This window comes from Ciconia boyciana, chromosome 7 (assembly GCF_034638445.1).
Source record: "Ciconia boyciana chromosome 7, ASM3463844v1, whole genome shotgun sequence".
In the NCBI taxonomy this organism is placed as follows: Eukaryota; Metazoa; Chordata; class Aves; order Ciconiiformes; family Ciconiidae; genus Ciconia; species Ciconia boyciana.
The window spans coordinates 19,996,152-20,012,470 of NC_132940.1; the positions used below are offsets into that span (position 1 = coordinate 19,996,152).

General features: G+C 42.8%; 2 protein-coding genes across 4 annotated transcripts in view; one reads left to right on the forward strand and one right to left on the reverse strand.

The window, feature by feature from the left end:
- Positions 1-472: 472 nt before the first annotated feature.
- GCLM (glutamate-cysteine ligase modifier subunit) lies at positions 473-13,543 on the reverse strand. Its single transcript, XM_072868791.1, has 7 exons — positions 13,201-13,543; positions 9,488-9,553; positions 7,665-7,749; positions 6,850-6,906; positions 5,362-5,564; positions 4,022-4,136; positions 473-2,302 (listed from the first exon to the last, which is right to left on the reverse strand). Exons 1-7 carry the CDS (start codon positions 13,318-13,320, stop codon positions 2,133-2,135), a joined length of 816 nt encoding a protein of 271 aa, XP_072724892.1. The 5' UTR covers positions 13,321-13,543; the 3' UTR covers positions 473-2,132.
- Positions 12,380-16,319, forward strand: part of LOC140654908 (very-long-chain enoyl-CoA reductase-like) — a 28,502-nt gene continuing 24,562 nt past the window's right edge. Inside the window, exons 1-2 of one of the 3 annotated variants that reach the window (XR_012043565.1) lie at positions 12,380-12,746; positions 14,493-14,577. Coding sequence is in view for 2 of the 3 variants with exons in the window: in XM_072868789.1 (XP_072724890.1) it covers positions 12,571-12,746; positions 14,493-14,577 (261 nt within the window). In the remaining variant the exon portion in view is untranslated. Of the gene's footprint in view, positions 12,747-14,492; positions 14,578-15,797; positions 15,835-16,319 lie in introns of those variants that run through there. The other 2 variants (XM_072868789.1, XM_072868790.1) reach the window with 2 other exon arrangements.

Below are 16,319 nucleotides of genomic sequence, written 5' to 3' on the forward strand. Positions count from 1 at the left end.
GTGTACAACGCTATTTATGACAGTGCAAGATACTGTTGTTGAGATGATGAGAATTCATACAAAGCACAGATTAAAAGCCTACAAGAGTTTCAAATTTTAATTCAAACTTTCAAGTTTCTCATGGAAGGAAATCCCATCTCTCCCACGTTGATGCAAAACAAGTTAATGAGATAACCTGATAAAACATTATGCTGTCAGTGACTTTAGAAAAATAAGATTATCATGTCTTAAAGTTATCATGTCATAAACGGTACTTTCCTACAGCAAGCAAATTGTTAACAGTTTACAGAAAGGAAATAAATAATTACCCTATTAGAGCAGCCTATACATTGTTTTAGCACAATTCTTGGTCTGTAGCATTTCAATTTATAAAACTGAGCACACATGCGAGTAATACAATACAGAATGTCAACAGCCAAACAGAGACAGAATTTACAGATAGTGGTTAATCATCAGCAGCACACAACTCAAAGCTGGTAGGCAAGTTTTATTTTACACTCATGTAATTTTGAAACTGATACACACTGACCTGACAAAAAAAAAAGATTACATTTTAATTAGGAAAAAAAATTCAAACTTTTATTGATGCATTACCAGTTCCCTCCCTCTCTCATTTATCAAAAGAGCTGAAGAAGGCAAATACTGGGAAATTCTCCTGGACATCTACAGACAAGATATTTGAGGACTCAAAAGGTATCTTGAAAAAGATTCAGCTTTTAACTTAGTGGAATGGATTATAGGAAGCTGACACTCTAGACATTGCCTACAAGCATTCAAATTCCACTAGCTGCCTACATGACAGAATTTGAAAAGTGTTGGTGAAAATTCATTCCCCTACAGTCCAAGTCTCAAAATATGTACAGCTAAGTTAATAAGTACTACTAGTATGAAGCCCTGCTCCTGCCTGAAATCAAAAGGAACATAAGTATTTTGGACACCCAGTATCAAGCTCCTGCTGAACTACAAGTTGAGCTTTTGCTATCTATTCTGATTTGAAGGCCAAGGAAATGAAAAGGCCTTTTCGATAGAAAGACTACATTAAACCAGAGGCCTTGCCTTAGCTACAACAATCTCTCTAGGATTCAAAAGCCAGTGCGCTAAGCTACTGCCAAAGAGAAATATACCTAACTTCAAGCTAACCCTTGCTTGCATCATTTCTGAATGGTACTCAAGCAACAAAGTTACCTAGGCAACCCCAAAAGAAGTCATCCATTTTACACAATCCTGTAGTGAACAGCTTCAGCATTTACTATCTGATCTGACTTGGCCAATTCTGATTGTGTAGGTCACAAGTATCAAAAAAACAAGCCACAGTTGAGAAGGTGACAGGCACAATTCAATTTCTGATTAACAGATTTTTTCATTGCTTGTTTTCAATCCTTATTTTAAACATTTACACAATAATACATTTTCTATTTCAAACGGTAAAGATGCCATTACACTTGTGCAAACACTAAACAAAGCATACTGAGGCACAAAGAAGCCAGAAGGAATTCAAGTAACAATTAAAGTAATTTGGAAGATGCATTTTTTCTAAATCATAGAGGTCTTTTACACTATATTAAAAATAAACCAATTTTCCCATCCACACAAATTAAACAGCTGACTTGCCTATATATACATACCAAGTAATAAGATACTAGTTTAATTTATTTGGGTAATTTTTCATAAAACATGACAATTTTCTATAAAAACTAGTCCTTGAGTGCTTGAAATCTATGTACCCACCACATAAGTAACTACTCTTTAAGAGAAATTTGTTTTTTTAAAAAATAAAAATATATAAGTTTCTCTATACTACCTAATGGCAGCTAAAATATAATGATAATTTTACAGTGAACTGGTCATACAAACAAAAATATTTTAAACTGTTTCTCTATAGATAACTTCAATTAAAAATGACAAAACCAAAATATTTCATATCTTAAATGAAGTGGTCAATAGGTTAAGAAAGAAAAAGTGTTAGAACACTGCAGATGCTCCTGCTGACACCACACTGAATAATTACAACTTTTGGTCTTTGTTACAAATGCTGTAAAAGTGTTTCTATGAAAAAAAGCAATGTTCCCCCCATCCCCAAGAAATTAAACAAGTAAGCCATTAAAAAAAAAAAAGAAAAAACCCAAAGTGTTTCAAGAGGCATTTCTTCTAGCTTGCATGATATAGCCTTTGGACTTGATAATTCCTCTGCTTTTAACAATGACTGAATACCGGAGAAGCCATAAAGGAATCCACTCGTGTGCTTTCGTGTTCTGGATGCTTTCCTGAAGAACTTCTTGGAAACTTGCTTCACAAAGTAATTCTGAAGTTAAAAAAGGATATTCATGCTTTAAATAATGTCATGTAAACAGCTGCAAAAAGCAACACTTACTAAGAGAAGCCTTTTCCTACAGTCAAAAATCTTAAGCAGTGCCAGATACTCTTCTGGAATGCACGTAGGGTAAAAGCAGCTGAATATTACAAAAGAAATCTTCTGGACACTTTTTGCGCAACATTGAGTATTTCCCACAAAACTAATTAACTGATATTTCTACAATATCAAATGGAGTTGATCAGCAGAGCCATTAGCAGGAAAAAAAGAAAATTAAATTTGAGAAGCTAGCTAGACAAACCAGATGCGAGTAAAGCGTAAGGCTGAAATCAGCAAAGCACTGAGCATTCTCAGATACCTCTGCAGTTGCTGGAAGCTAAACATTTATAGCATATCCCACAACTAGGCTCATAATAACCACAAGCCCAGAAAGCATTAAGAAAAATGGGCTTAAATGCCACAAAGCGGAAAAGGAAGGCAAGTACTAATCCTCCTCGTTTCCTCTGGAAAGTCAGTCAAGGGAACAATCTCTTTGACAAGGAATGTTTCCAAAAGATAGTCTCAATGCTCTTCAGCTGACCATTACAGAAAAGTTAAGCTCAGCAAACAATGCTTAAGGGAATCACTCCTTGCTTTGTTTTCTATCAAATCCTATTCTCCTTCATTTCATGACTCTCAATAGAGAGTATTTACTAAGCTGCAGATTGCACTTTGGACTTCACAGGACATGGAAATTGTCAGATTGAATGACAATTCATCTTGTGTACTGCCAGAGCAGTGCTGATACATGCTCAAGCACCGATGAAATTCATTACTTGTAACAATGGTACTATAGAACATGTACTTCAAATACATTTTTTCTTTGGGGGGGGGGGCAATGGGAATAAAGGAGAAAGAAGGAAAAGTATGATCATCATGAATAGTTGGTCATAAGGAAGAATGTAGGGAAGGAATGAACTAAATATTGTTTAAGACTTCTCACTTACAATTCCAGCAAGATATTTAAGATGTCATTATAGTGAAGAAGATTAGATGATGTTTGAGAGAAACTAATATAATATCCCAGAATATTCTCGGGAGCTGGTAACTCAGAGTTCTAGAGTCTAAAGGAAGGCCTCCAAGTCCTTCAATCATTTAATAAACTAATCTCTTCACAGAACAAGTAAAGAATTTACACCAACTCTTTTTGTAATAATGTTATTTTAAGACTTCACTACTTTGAAAGAATCCTGCTTAAAGCATAATAATTTTACATGTCTAACCTTACCAAATTACTCAAAAATCAACTGACCATCAATATTTCTATGCGAGCTATTTCACAGACAAGTTCTGGGCAAGTGGAATTTCATTTGTCATTTACTGGCCTTCAGCAATACAACTGTAATTTCATTTTATGTTTTGTGAAAATAAGCTATTTTTTGAGCATATGTAGTACAAATTTCTCAGTAGTTTGTTCTTTTATTTACTTTATTGTCTCCGATTAAAATGACTTCAAGAAACTATCCAAGGCTGGAAGATTGCCTTTTCCCCCCTTTCCTGAAGCAAAAGCAAGAACTTAATAGAAATATTTTATAGAAGTGAAACTTTTAGAATCCTTTGTTCAGGATTCAAATGTAACGAAGTCTGAAGTTCAAAGAAAGATTATTCCTGATTTTGTACTGAATAAATGCATTTAGAAGTCTTCTGTTAACTTATCTGGCAAAGCCTTACCTTTTGGGTCATTGTGAGTTAACAGCTGTATGTCAAACTGTTTTGCAAATGCTGTGAGATCAGGTGGCATCACACAACAGGAAGCTAAGTTCACCTGATTACTACTTGGTTTCACCTGAAAGTAACAAAATACTTTTATAAGAAGAAAAATATTAATGTACTTATTTTAGTTGTTTCCCCCATGCCCTCTATTACAACAGAAATTTTGCTTTGAACAATTTGCCTTTGACCATTGTTTTGAGGTCTGAACAAGGCTAATTAATTCTGCATGATGCTGAACAGGCAACTCCTACATCTGCCATTTCCTGCAGCACAGAGCCCAAAACAAGAACAGGATCTAACTTCAGGTGCTGCCACAGCAAGCTGTGTACTAACCCATTCTGGCTTCCTGTCTGTTGTGCTCCCTAAACAGCAGCAGGCTGTAGTAAAAACATTATAGGGGTGTTAGTTTGAAGAAGACTTAAAAAAAACCCAAATAATTTTTGTTAAGGATATGTAATTTGCAGCCTTCCATGCCTTCAGGTACATGCCTAGATCAGATTAAGTTAAAAGTGACTCGCTTCCACTGACTCATCACAAACTGCATCTGTGATCACCATGGAGGTGGTCATTAATCCCCTCAATTATCCTCCTCTCAGTATACACAAAACAGCCAAGACCACAGATCAGAACTCTCAGCAGGACCTCTTATACAGATACAGTATGTTCACATACCACAAAAGAAATATCATAAGAGGAGTATTCAAAGAACGAATAAGAAGACAGTAAATCCACAAGCTTACACAAGCATGGGCACACACTAGTACAGACCTCCATCACTTAAATGTTACAAGATGCAATTAGTCAAATTGGACAACAAAATATTGTGCCACTTGATTCATAGCCTGTCCTCCTCTTTACATTTAAGCTTAGCACGCAAACAGCATTTTTCTAAGGGGAAATGCCTCCATTCATAACACAGCTTAAAGTGAAAACAGGTATGTTTTCAGAGTCACTGGAATAAATGTGAAGGTTTAAGAGTACTGTTTATACTCCTTGCTAAACGTAAGAGCATTCAAAACTTAAACCTTAACTACTTCAAAGAACCTGCTACTGAACAGACCTGTGGTTTCCAGCCTTTGCTGGCCTGTATGTAGGAACATTGAACAAGTGACAACCCCCCACCCTGAGCTTCCCCCACCTTGAACAACATTGTGACCATCCATAAGATGCTGAAAATAACAGGGCCAATTAATATTTTGTACATAAACCTATTTATAACAGAAGTTTATAACAGTGTGGCAGCCAACAAAACAGTTACTCTGTCCTAGAAATGCGACAAGTAGGAAGTTTGTTCTCACCTGTGCCCACAGATACAGCTGCTCTAATAGTGTTTTATCTAGGTCAGAGGTACCTATGGCAACAATCTTTTTGTTTTGAACTAGAGTTTCAAGTTCTTGCCAATAAGGTTGCAAATACTCCAAGGAGAGGATAGTTCCATCTTCAACTGGAGGTGGGGCAATAATGACTGAGTCTAACTGAGCAACTCCAAGGGCAGAACACGCTGAGGAAAAAGAACAGAGACACTGCAAAATCTTTTCTGAGATACAAACACAAGCAGCATGACTCTTCAAATTCAGCAGAAAACACACCTCCTGCTTCACTCTGCTAGCTTCCCATTCACCATTTGAAACTCTGAGTGTATCAGCAGTCAAGGATAGTAACACAATGTTTTTAGCAAAGAATCAAACATACAGCTGAAGGCCAAGTTTCAACTGTAGATCTTGGGAGGAGGGGGAAGACAGATGGACATAACCACAACAATCCCCCCCCAAGTGTGAAGCTTTTTTCTCCTTTTCAACATTAAAAATATATTTTTCTCTGAAGACAGTGGTGACATACAATTCTTGATTCCTTCACTCTCAATTTCTTCCAAAATTCATAACTTTCACACTGAACTAACTCAAGTACAGGGCATGGACTAGGAGAACTATTTGATATACGTGAAGAGTTAGACTAAAAGCACATCAAATATGGAGATTTAAATTGCCAGAGAGAAGTGGCAAGTCTTGGAGTATCACTGAGCTTTAGGAAAGATGCAAGTCATGAGGCCTCTTCTGCACCGCAAAATGCATAAAACTAAGTAGCTAAATAAGTTATTTTCTTCTGGAGGAAGATTCTGTCAATGTATTTTTAACAAATGGTACTACAGCTTACAATAAAGGGGCTATTAACTGCGGTATCAATAGAAAAGAATGATATTTGACCCTTTTTTCTTTGGTAACCTCTTACACCCAACACTATTCCAAAGTGGTAAAGTTCAGTGCTGCTCACAATTACTGCTACATTAGGCTAACAAAACTTTATGTATCAGTACAACCATTATATTGTATTTTCAATAAAACTTAACTATTTCATCAGCTGCTTGCAGCATTATTATTTCTTAAATAATCTCTGAAATACTGCACAGTTAGTAGCGAAGTTCATCATGCTAAAAACAACTGGCAACTAACAACAACTGTAAGAACTACTGTATCACTGTTACTAAAACATCACATGCTATTCACTTTAACAAGTTTTGTGTGAAAAAATAAAAACTTGCTCCTCCTTGAAGTAAGGAATCAGATTTGAGTTTGTAGACCCAAGGTTACAGCAATCCACATTTAATAAGTTTACTGACAGAACTGATGTGTAAATAGACTTGATTACCTAAGTCTCTCTTAGTAGGGAAACAGGATATACTTGTGACAGTCACTAAATAAACCTCTTAAACAGAAAAGGTTCTAATTTTATTTCTACATAGTAAAGTAAAAAAGAAACCCTACCAGAAGTTTGAGTTTCACACTTACCCAGGTCAACTGCATCTCTGATTGAAGAAGAGTTTGATCCAACGATGAAAAGTTTTGCTAGTTTCAAAGAAACTGGAATCAATAACTAAACTAGCCAGCTGTTATTAAATATATAGCTATTTACTTTTGCTATATACACTACTTATGAGTTCTTGGGTAAAGGGTTCTTAGAATATACACTTTAAAAATTGGAAAAAACCAACCTTGTGAAAGGTGACTGCCCAATAAAGACACTGTTCTCTTAAATTTCAAAGTTGTTGTGCAGTCTCAGAACAAGAAATCATCCAGTTAAATGATCTAATAAGCTGTAAAGCTAGGACTTAAGCATCAAGACACCAAACAATAACCATAACAACCTGTATGAAAACCCCAAATGTAATAGTACAAACAGACTTCTTCACAACTTACTGAGACTCAAAATGTACTAGTGTTAGTTTGGACTGCCTCCTTCAAGTTCATCATATTCAACCTGGAAAAATTATGCAAATAAATGTGCTTCCAATGCTATTTCTTAATTGCACTATTATCTGTAATATTTTGCTTCAGAAGAGACAAAGATTCACAAAATACATTTAAAATGTCTTGAGGGGATGCAAGTTAAACTAGAAAAATGCTGAGCTGCTTTAAAACCTGAAATACGAATTCAAGTCTTTCTTAGCAAACTTCTAGATTAACCAAAGTACAACAGTATACACTAATGTCATCTGACTTTGCAATTACAAAACACGGTGGAAAAAATACACATATATTAACATCCTCTTAATGACTGCATATGAAACCTTTTTATGCCACTGAATTTTTTACTACATTCTTACCTGATACTTTCAACTCATCCCTTTCTTCAGGATTTATTTTTTCTATAGCTTGAGCTACAGTACATTCCAGAACCTCCAGTATTTCCTGTAGTAAGTACATGAGACTTAGGAACAAGTCATCAAGAGGAGACAGTAAGTTCTTGAAGAATGTTTTTAGTAATTAAAAAAAGGCTTACAGCAGTTAGAAACAAAAATAGTATAAAAATGCAATGACAGAAAGAAAGTAACCCAATGCTTCTTGATCTCTGAGGGGAGGTCAGGAAAATGAAGCTATATGAAAGGCTCTATATGCCCCTAATATAAAAAATACAAATTACTGATAAGAATTATTGAAATAAGATTTAGTAGTGCTCTGATTTTCTGATGTGAACAGATCACTGTGCCAATTCAAACTGCCTTGCTTTTAAAAAAAAGCCTCATGACCAGCTGTAAAAAAACATTATCAGAATTAGGGGTTTTGGGTGGGAACATCTTTGCATAAAAGTATTTTGTAATTTCAGTGAAGCCTATGAAAAGCCTACAGTGACAATACTGTAAAATACAGATATAAAACAATAATTTTGAAACTAAAAATTAGGAAAGGTTCAGAGGTTTCACCCTCTGACCTCATTTAAGACTAGGCTGACATCTCATGTCAGTTGGCACAAGGTGACTTTTTTCAGTCTTTACCTACATGAGATTTTGTATTATACACACACACAGCACCCCACCCCCATCCAAGAACTCTGGTAATTTTTCCTGCCCTACCAAAAAATCCTCAGGTGAGTCTTTGAGTTATTCCATACAGTCAGCATTTTAAACAAAAGTGTTTTTTTTTTAAATTACTGTAAACCAATATAATTAATAAAAGAATTTAGAATTATGCAGTTAGCATGTATTGACAGTAAAACCTAGCTTACACTAAATAATTAACTTTAAATGGATCACTACATCTTAGAGACAAATGTTTATTTATGTTCTCTTGAGCAATCACTAGGTCTTCCACAAATCATTCAGCAATAACTGCCTCACCACACTCCAGTGCGGAATGCAGCAATGTGCAGTTGATGCCACCATTACACAAGAACTGGTTTACAAAACCCAAAGAAATGGTCAGGAAAGTTGGTTTTTTTTTTAGTTTGTTTGGTTTTTTGGATTTTTTTTTTGTTTGGTTGGTTTGGTTTTTTTTAATGAAACATGCTAATATTTCACAGAGCAAATAATGTATTTAGTGGGAACCTATTATTGCTTTGCTGAATTTCAGAAGCAATAGTTAAAGAGGAGCAGGCAAGTACACCAAAATCTTGATGTCAGATGCCTATGATTCTGGTTTTAAATATTATGTGGCAGTCTTTAGCTTTTATGAAAAAATTGCCACTTCTGCATGTTCAGAAATATTTCTGAGACAACCAAGGCTATGCTTCAGAGTCCCCCTCCAAATGGGTTGATCTTCAGCTATCTAGTTTATCATCTCCATAGTTTAGATAATTCTCCATTAAGTTTTTACAAGCATGCTAGCAAACTTCTAAGGTACACAGATTTTTTTTTTTTTCCTGATTGCCCCAACAATTAACCTGAAATCTTACAGACAAGGACTTTTATTTTGCTAAGAATTGTCTATTTTACCATCAACGGGATTCTTTACTTTGGTATTTCTTAACCTCTCAAAATTTACTAAATATTAAAAAAAGAGAGGAAGTTGAAAAATACACTTAAGATATCTGGAACTGCAGATACTTTTACAGAAATTTATTAAATTCATTTATATTTTAAAAGGTATAGCCAACTACATATTTCTCCATTTTCACATGTAACATGGATAACATGCATAACACCTCTCCTACCTGATTTAGGTCTTGTCCAATCTTTGAGCTCCATTCAGTCAGCGTTTTCTGAATGCAGTCCCTCACCTACAAAATATTTTTTCATATTGAAGTGTAGGTATGTTAATAGCTGCACAGAAATACAATGATTCATAGGCATGTAGGACAGACTGACCAGGTGAACTAATGACACTGTTCCTTCAACCACAGAACATTCTTCCTTCATAGCTTCCATCTGAAACTTGTTCAAACTAGTTTACTTAGGTATCTTCCTCTCCTCTTTCAGAAGGAGTTTTAGCAGTAATACAAGTACTGTACTTCATTTATTTCTCAGACCAATGCCATCTTGGAAAAGAAGCAGCTAAGGAAAGAACAATGCTAAGCAAGCAAGTATTAGGGTGTGGTTTTTTTTTTTTTTGCGTAGAGATTCTTAAGTTACAATGTGGTCAGATAATAGTGTACGTGCTGTGACATTGTTAGAAATGAGACTAAATACTCATTATTTTAATTATTTTTCTTTCCAAGATGCATCTGACCCTTTTCATTTACTGTCTGCCTATTCCACTGTGCCAAACCACTAATGCTTTTAAGTCTTTCATTACTGAAGGGGGAACCTTCAGATCCTACCCCACACTTGCATGTTTCTTGCATCCACAGATGCAAAATAAATTTGACTAGGATTCTGATCATGGATTTTCTTGAACATAGTAAGGCATAACTATTAAGTCTAAATCAGCTAATTAATTGCATATTGTACCAGTGCTTCAGCTGTACCAATGCTATAGCTTCCATCTGATACATCTCGGGAGTTGTTACCCTGCAGGCTAAGTAAATGTGCTGTCAAGACTGCTATCTGCCACAGGTCGGAGCACTTTCATGAGCTGCTGCTTTACTTCACTTTTAGCAATATATTTTATAACTATGTGGATACCTACTTTTTGTACCATTAAATAGCAATTTCCTGTGACACCTAACATGAATTCAGAGAGCTCATAATACCATGCACAAACTAGAAGCCACTCCCTCCCCCCCCCCGATATCACAAAGTTTAAGACATAACATAGTAATAATACTTTATGAGCACAAATTCTATACATTCTTTCCCAGTCATTTAAAATGGCATGAAAAAGATAACTAAGTCAAAAGGCAAGAATTGACTTTCCCCCCTCCCAACAGCTATCCACAATGCTGGAACTCTTTAGCCTCTTTTGATGCAACTTACAATGTTATCCTTTCCTTTCTGAGGGGAAGTTAGACAGTGCTAAATATGTATATTCTATATATTGCTACTTTGCAACTGTCACACTTTATATTTCTACTGTAGTTAGCATGCACAAGCCTCTGTCTCCAAAGCACCCCATTCCCCTGCCCTCAACACAGGTGAGAAGCGCAGCATACTCGACTGCTTTGACCAGCTTTTCCAAATAGTTTGTCATGGTTTAGCCCCAGACGGCAACTAAGCACCACACAGACGCTCACTCACTCCCCCCCACCCTCGCGGTGGGATGGGGAAGAGAATCGGAAGAGTAAAAGTGAGAACACTCGTGGGTTGAGATAAGGACAGTTTAATAGGGAAAGCAAAAGCCGCGCGCGCGAGCAAAGGGAAGCAAGGAATTCCTTCACTACTTCCCATGGGCAGACAGGTGTTCAGCCATCTCCAGGAAAGCAGGGCTCCCGCACACGTAATGGTTGCTTGGGAAGACAAATGCCATCACTCCGAATGTCCCCCCCCTTCCTTCTGCTTCCCCAGCTTTATATACTGGGCATGAAGTCATATGGTATGGAATAGCCCTTTGGTCAGTTTGGATCAACAATCCTGGCTGTGCCCCCTCCCAGCTTCTTGGGCACCTGGCAGAGCATGGGGAGCTGAAAAAAGTCCTTGACCAGTGTAAATACCGCTTAGCAACAGCCAAAACATCAGCATGTTGTCAATGTTATTCTCATACTAAAACCCAAAACACAGCACTACACCAGCCACTAGGAAGGAAATCAACTCTATCCCAGCTGAAACCAGGACACAGTTACATCCCCAAACTCCTAACATTAGGATTCATAGATTACAAAATTTTAGCTTACATTCTGCCACTGAGAACTATATACACACTAACTACACCAGATAGAAGACTTAAAAGCCAATTTATTTCTGATAATTGATGTCAATTATTTGTTTTTGGAATTCCAGCAACTCTGGAAAGCAGCGAGCCTTATGTTTAAATGCAGATTTCCCTGTAAGCAAGTGAATTTAAATACCTTAACTGATTAGTTATGTGCACTGGCCACTCCTCATTTAAGAACCCTCCAGAAACTACTCACCCAAGGGTGCTCATTACAATACAGCTATCTCTTTGCTTCAGAACCTAGCCCTATTTCACACAGATCACAGAATGTTGTAATAAGCAACCAGGCCTAATAAAGAAGTTATTACCATGACAGCTAAATAAAAGTATGATGATTTTTTCCTTCTCATTACATCATCCTCCCAGTCACCTTTCTTACCATTTGTGCATTACTAATATGCAGTCAACCAACTTCTAGATTATCAACAGTGCCACTACATAGCAATAACCAGCCAAAACCATAGTTGTTCTGATTATTAAATGACCATTTTCAAACTACTGTGTCGTGACAAGACAGAAAATACAGTGGTTCTGAAGTTCATGGCCACAGGACCTCCAGACATTTTATCAGGATTATTCTAAGTGTTGACACATACTGCTAAAGGTAATAGTTTTAAAGTGGTGATTAAAAAGTTGAAAGAACTTTTTAACAAAGAATGACAGCTATACTCGTTAAAGAAGACAGCAATGACTAATTTTCCTGAGACCTGTCAGCACCAAGAAATTAAATTAATTTCAGGTTAGAAAAGAGAACCTTCATCGTTTGTAATGCAAGCTCATCTCTATTCATATCTTTCTCTTGCTAAAGAAGTATCAGGGATCTCCTTTGCCATTACAGACGGTACTTAAACTCGTAAGCGTTTTAATTCTGCGTTCCCCGAGAACAGAAACACGGTCTGGTTTCTTCAGAGGCTCGAACACAGCAAACAGCTTCCGGGGGCACCCCTGCGCTGCTGCTGGCGAGGCTGGTTCTGGCTATCGCTTCGAATGCCCGCACAGCCAGCCTGCTGGGTTTCCGACGCGCTCCACCGCGAGTTCGCTGCCCGTCAGGCGCTGCCCGCGGCGGCGAGGGCAGCCCCGCGGAGCCGCTCCGCGGACTGGACCGGCCCGACCGAACCCAGGCCCGGCCGACTTCCCAACAGGACAGAACACACACAAGAGAGGTAAAAAAAAAAAAAAAGGAGAGAAAAAAAATAAAGGCGTGTTTCGCCTTTCCCATCTCGCGCCTCGAGAGCGCGCGCGCGCGGTACGGCCACGGGCACACACGGCACGCGCGGAGGGCGGGAGCCGCCCCCGCCCGCGGGCACCGCCGAGGCGGTCCTTAGGGCAATTAAGCCTTTTTCCCCTCGATGACGGGCACCAGGCCACGCTGTCCAGCGCCGGAAAAACAAGCCCTACTCCGGAGAGTGCTGTGAGAGCTCGGACGCCCTCGTACCCGCCGCCGGCGGGGAGCGGTACCCGGCGCTCCCCCCGCCGCCACACCGGCCGCTCGGCTGCGGCGCGGCCCGCCCCGGCCCCCCCCGCCGCGCAGGCGCCCGCCGCAGCCCGCCCCCCCGCCTCAGGACGAGCCCCCGCCGCGGCGCCCGGAGGGGAAGCCCCGGGTCCCGCCCCGCTCACCTCCTCGCCGGGGGTGGCCGGGCACTTCTTGCGCAGGCAGCCCCAGTTGAGGAGGTTGCCGGTCTGCAGGGTGAGGGTGGCCGCCCGCTCCAGCAGGGCGCGGGCGCCGTCCGTCCCCATGGGGAAGCCTGGCGCTGGGGCGGCCGCCGAGCTGCCCGCGACACCGGGCAGCGCCGCGCCGTGACTCAGCACAAATAACGGCGGCGGGAGGGATGCTTTGTAACCGGCCCCGGTCACATGGCACGAGGACAATGGGCGGCGGGGCGGGCTCAGCGCGGGAAGGAGCGCACCAGCCGGGCAGCGCGCGCCCCGCCAGCGCCGCCTCACGCTCACGCCCTCGCCGCGCGCCTGCGCGCCGCCCCCTCACGAGGCGCTTGCCCTCATCGGGCAGCGCCCCCTGGCGCCGGCCGCGGCGCAGCACGCGGGGCGGGGCGGGGCCTTCCGAGAGCGGGGCTTGGCGGGAGGGGCGGGGCTTGGCGGGAGGGGCGGGGCGGGCCCTGCCCTGCCGTGCCCTGCCCGGCCCGGTAGCTCGGCTGGTGCCGCCGCGCTGCGGGCGGGTTCACGGGGGGTCGCGCCCCGGGAGGGCTGTGGCGGCTGCTGAGCTGGGGTCTGCGTGTCGGTCCGGCCCACGGGGGGCAGCGGCCGCGGGAGCCGGCCCCGGCGTCGCGCCCTGAGGAGCGCGCGGGGTACACGTGGCTCTGCCGCGCGGGAGCGGCCCGCCGCTCGGTAACACCCCCCCCCCCGCTTCCGCCCCCCGCGGCAGCAGGGGAACCCGCCCCGGTCCGCCTGCGCCGGGCCGCCGGTCAGTCTGGTGGGCCCGATGTAATCACCTTACAAACACGAGTTACTTAGCTGCTCTGCAGGCTTAGCAAAATTAATGAAACCATCTGAATTTTAGTCATGGTGCTTTTAAGTAACAGATAGTCGTTGATAGACACTGAGATAAAAGGCCCAAAAAAGGAAACCAAATGCTTATTTAGTTTGGTTATGTTGACATTTTGATGAAATGTAAAACTTAATGTCAGGGTATAACTCCAGTTTCACACCAGCAGATTTTGGTGAAGACACACCGGGTGAAACTTGAAGGATTACGGTTTGGGGATTTTTTTAAGACCAGGTGGCTTCTGGAAAGCCACACTCTGAATGTTAAAGTCCTTCTGTATTGGAGAGTCAAGGCGGGGGGGCTTCCCCCCCCCCCAACTTCAGTTAGAGGGAACAGTAAGCCACAAATTGTAATTTTGCTGTCAGCACGGGAATTTGAATTGTGCTTCTAACAGATTTTCCTTCCCCAGGCTGCACGCTGCGCTAATAGAGAGAACCAATTTGCATAACTTCTGTCAGTCTGAAGCACCGCCTGATCGATTTCTGGTACAGAAGGTTAGTTTAAATGTTCTTTATATTTGTGTTCTGATTGGATTACTTTCATGTATTTGAAACGTTTTCCTCATTGTATGAATACAGAGCATCTGGAAGTGAAAGACACTGAAAGAAACGTTAGCTTACTTGGAAAAGCAGTAATTTTGTTTTCTTTTTCTTTAACCCGGAAGGTCTAACCTGGCCCAAAGGTTAGCCGTCCAGACTCGTAATCGGCTTGAGAAGGAGTGTACACCTCCATACGCCTTCACAGGTTTGCCCATATTTACACTAGTAGTGAATTCTGTCCTGCTGGGTCTTTCTGATTGGCCTTCTGGCTTTCCAGCAGAGGCCTTTTCTTTTGGTGAAATTTATTATTTGATATTTCATTTAAGTAGCTCCGATGGTTATAATTCTATGGAAGCACCTTAAATCTGGGGGTTGCAGAAGGTTTCCAAACAGTGCATAGCATAAATCTTTCTGTCTAATGGAAATTTATGGCAGTGAAAAAGCAGCATTGCTTTATAGCATTGTAGAATTTGCTGATATTTAATTGCCTTGGCTCTAGAAAAAGGATATCGGGCAATGAAGACTGGTTGGAGGAAAAATAGTATCAGCCCCTGTGCTGCTTTGTGCCATGCATTTAATTCTCAGCAGCGGCAGGAACACATCTAAGGAGAAGAAGGGATCTCAGCAGAGTCTTGTTGTCAGTCCAATCACCCCTGAAACGTACGGTAAACTATCAGAGAAAGGAAGGAGGATGTTTTCTAGCTCGTGGCCAGTTGTATTTTGGCAGGTTATCTCATTGAGCTACTTCAGGTCTGCAAAAAATACGAAACGCGATTGATTTCCTGCAGTAATTCTGGCATGTTCAGAGAGAAATAGAGTACCCCTTTGAATGAAATGCCACTGAATCGTCACTCAGGCGGTCGGTGAATACTACTCTTCTCTCCCAGCTTTTGCACACCGGGAGCCGCAGGACTTGGCTTGCGCGAGGTCCCGGCGGTCCCCCGCACTGCTGCAGACTGCCGGGGTACCGCTGCTGCCGTTGCACGGAATTGTTCCAGCAGCCGCCCAGCGCGCACCGCCGGGCAGCGGCCCGGGGCGGGGGGTCCGGGCGCCGCCTCCCCGGGCCCGGCGCCGCCGCCGGCAGCCCCCCCGCGGGGGCCGGGCCCCGCCTGATTGGCCGCAGCGCGGGGGCCCGGGGAAGGTGCCGCGGCGGCGGGAGGCGGCGCGGCGGCGGCAGCCCGCAGGATGGGCGGCAGAGCCGGCTTCTTCGAGGTGGGTGCGGGCGGCGCCGCGGGGCAGCGCGGGGGGCGGGCGGGGCGAGCCCGGGCCGGGCCCCGCAGCATCCTGCCGCCGGCGGCCGGGGCTGCCCGGGGTCCCGGCGGACTCCTCTCTCTTCCCTCTCCATCTGCATTGAAGCGGCGGGGAGCCGGAGCCGTCCGCTCCCGGGTCTGCCGAGGCCAGTGACCGCCGCTGGAGCCGGGCGGAGGGAGCCGGGGGGCACGCCGCTCGCCGGGGTTTCCTCGGGGCGAGGGGGCAGAAGCGGCCCCCGCCCGCCCCATCCTTCCCTTCCCCGGGCACGTTCCCCTCGCCGCTCCTCTTCCCCGCGTCCCCGGTGGTCCTCGGACGTGGCCCCGGAGGAGTGGGGGGGGGCGTCCCCGGGCTCCAGGCGGGCTCTCGGCGGTCCGCGGAGGCGCCGGATCAATGGCTCCGGGCTCCCCGCGGATCCTCCCGGGGGCAGCGCCGCGGTCAGCCTGCCG

Coding starts and splice junctions, on each gene's coding strand:
- GCLM (XM_072868791.1), bottom strand. CDS start 13,320: ATGGGGACGGACGGCGCCCGCGCCCTGCTGGAGCGGGCGGCCACCCTC. Junction 9,554..13,200: donor CGGCCACCCCCGGCGAGGAG/GTGAGCGGGGCG, acceptor AATATTTTGTAG/GTGAGGGACTGCATTCAGAA. Junction 5,565..6,849: donor CAGAGATGCAGTTGACCTGG/GTAAGTGTGAAA, acceptor CTTTTTCCTCAG/CGTGTTCTGCCCTTGGAGTT.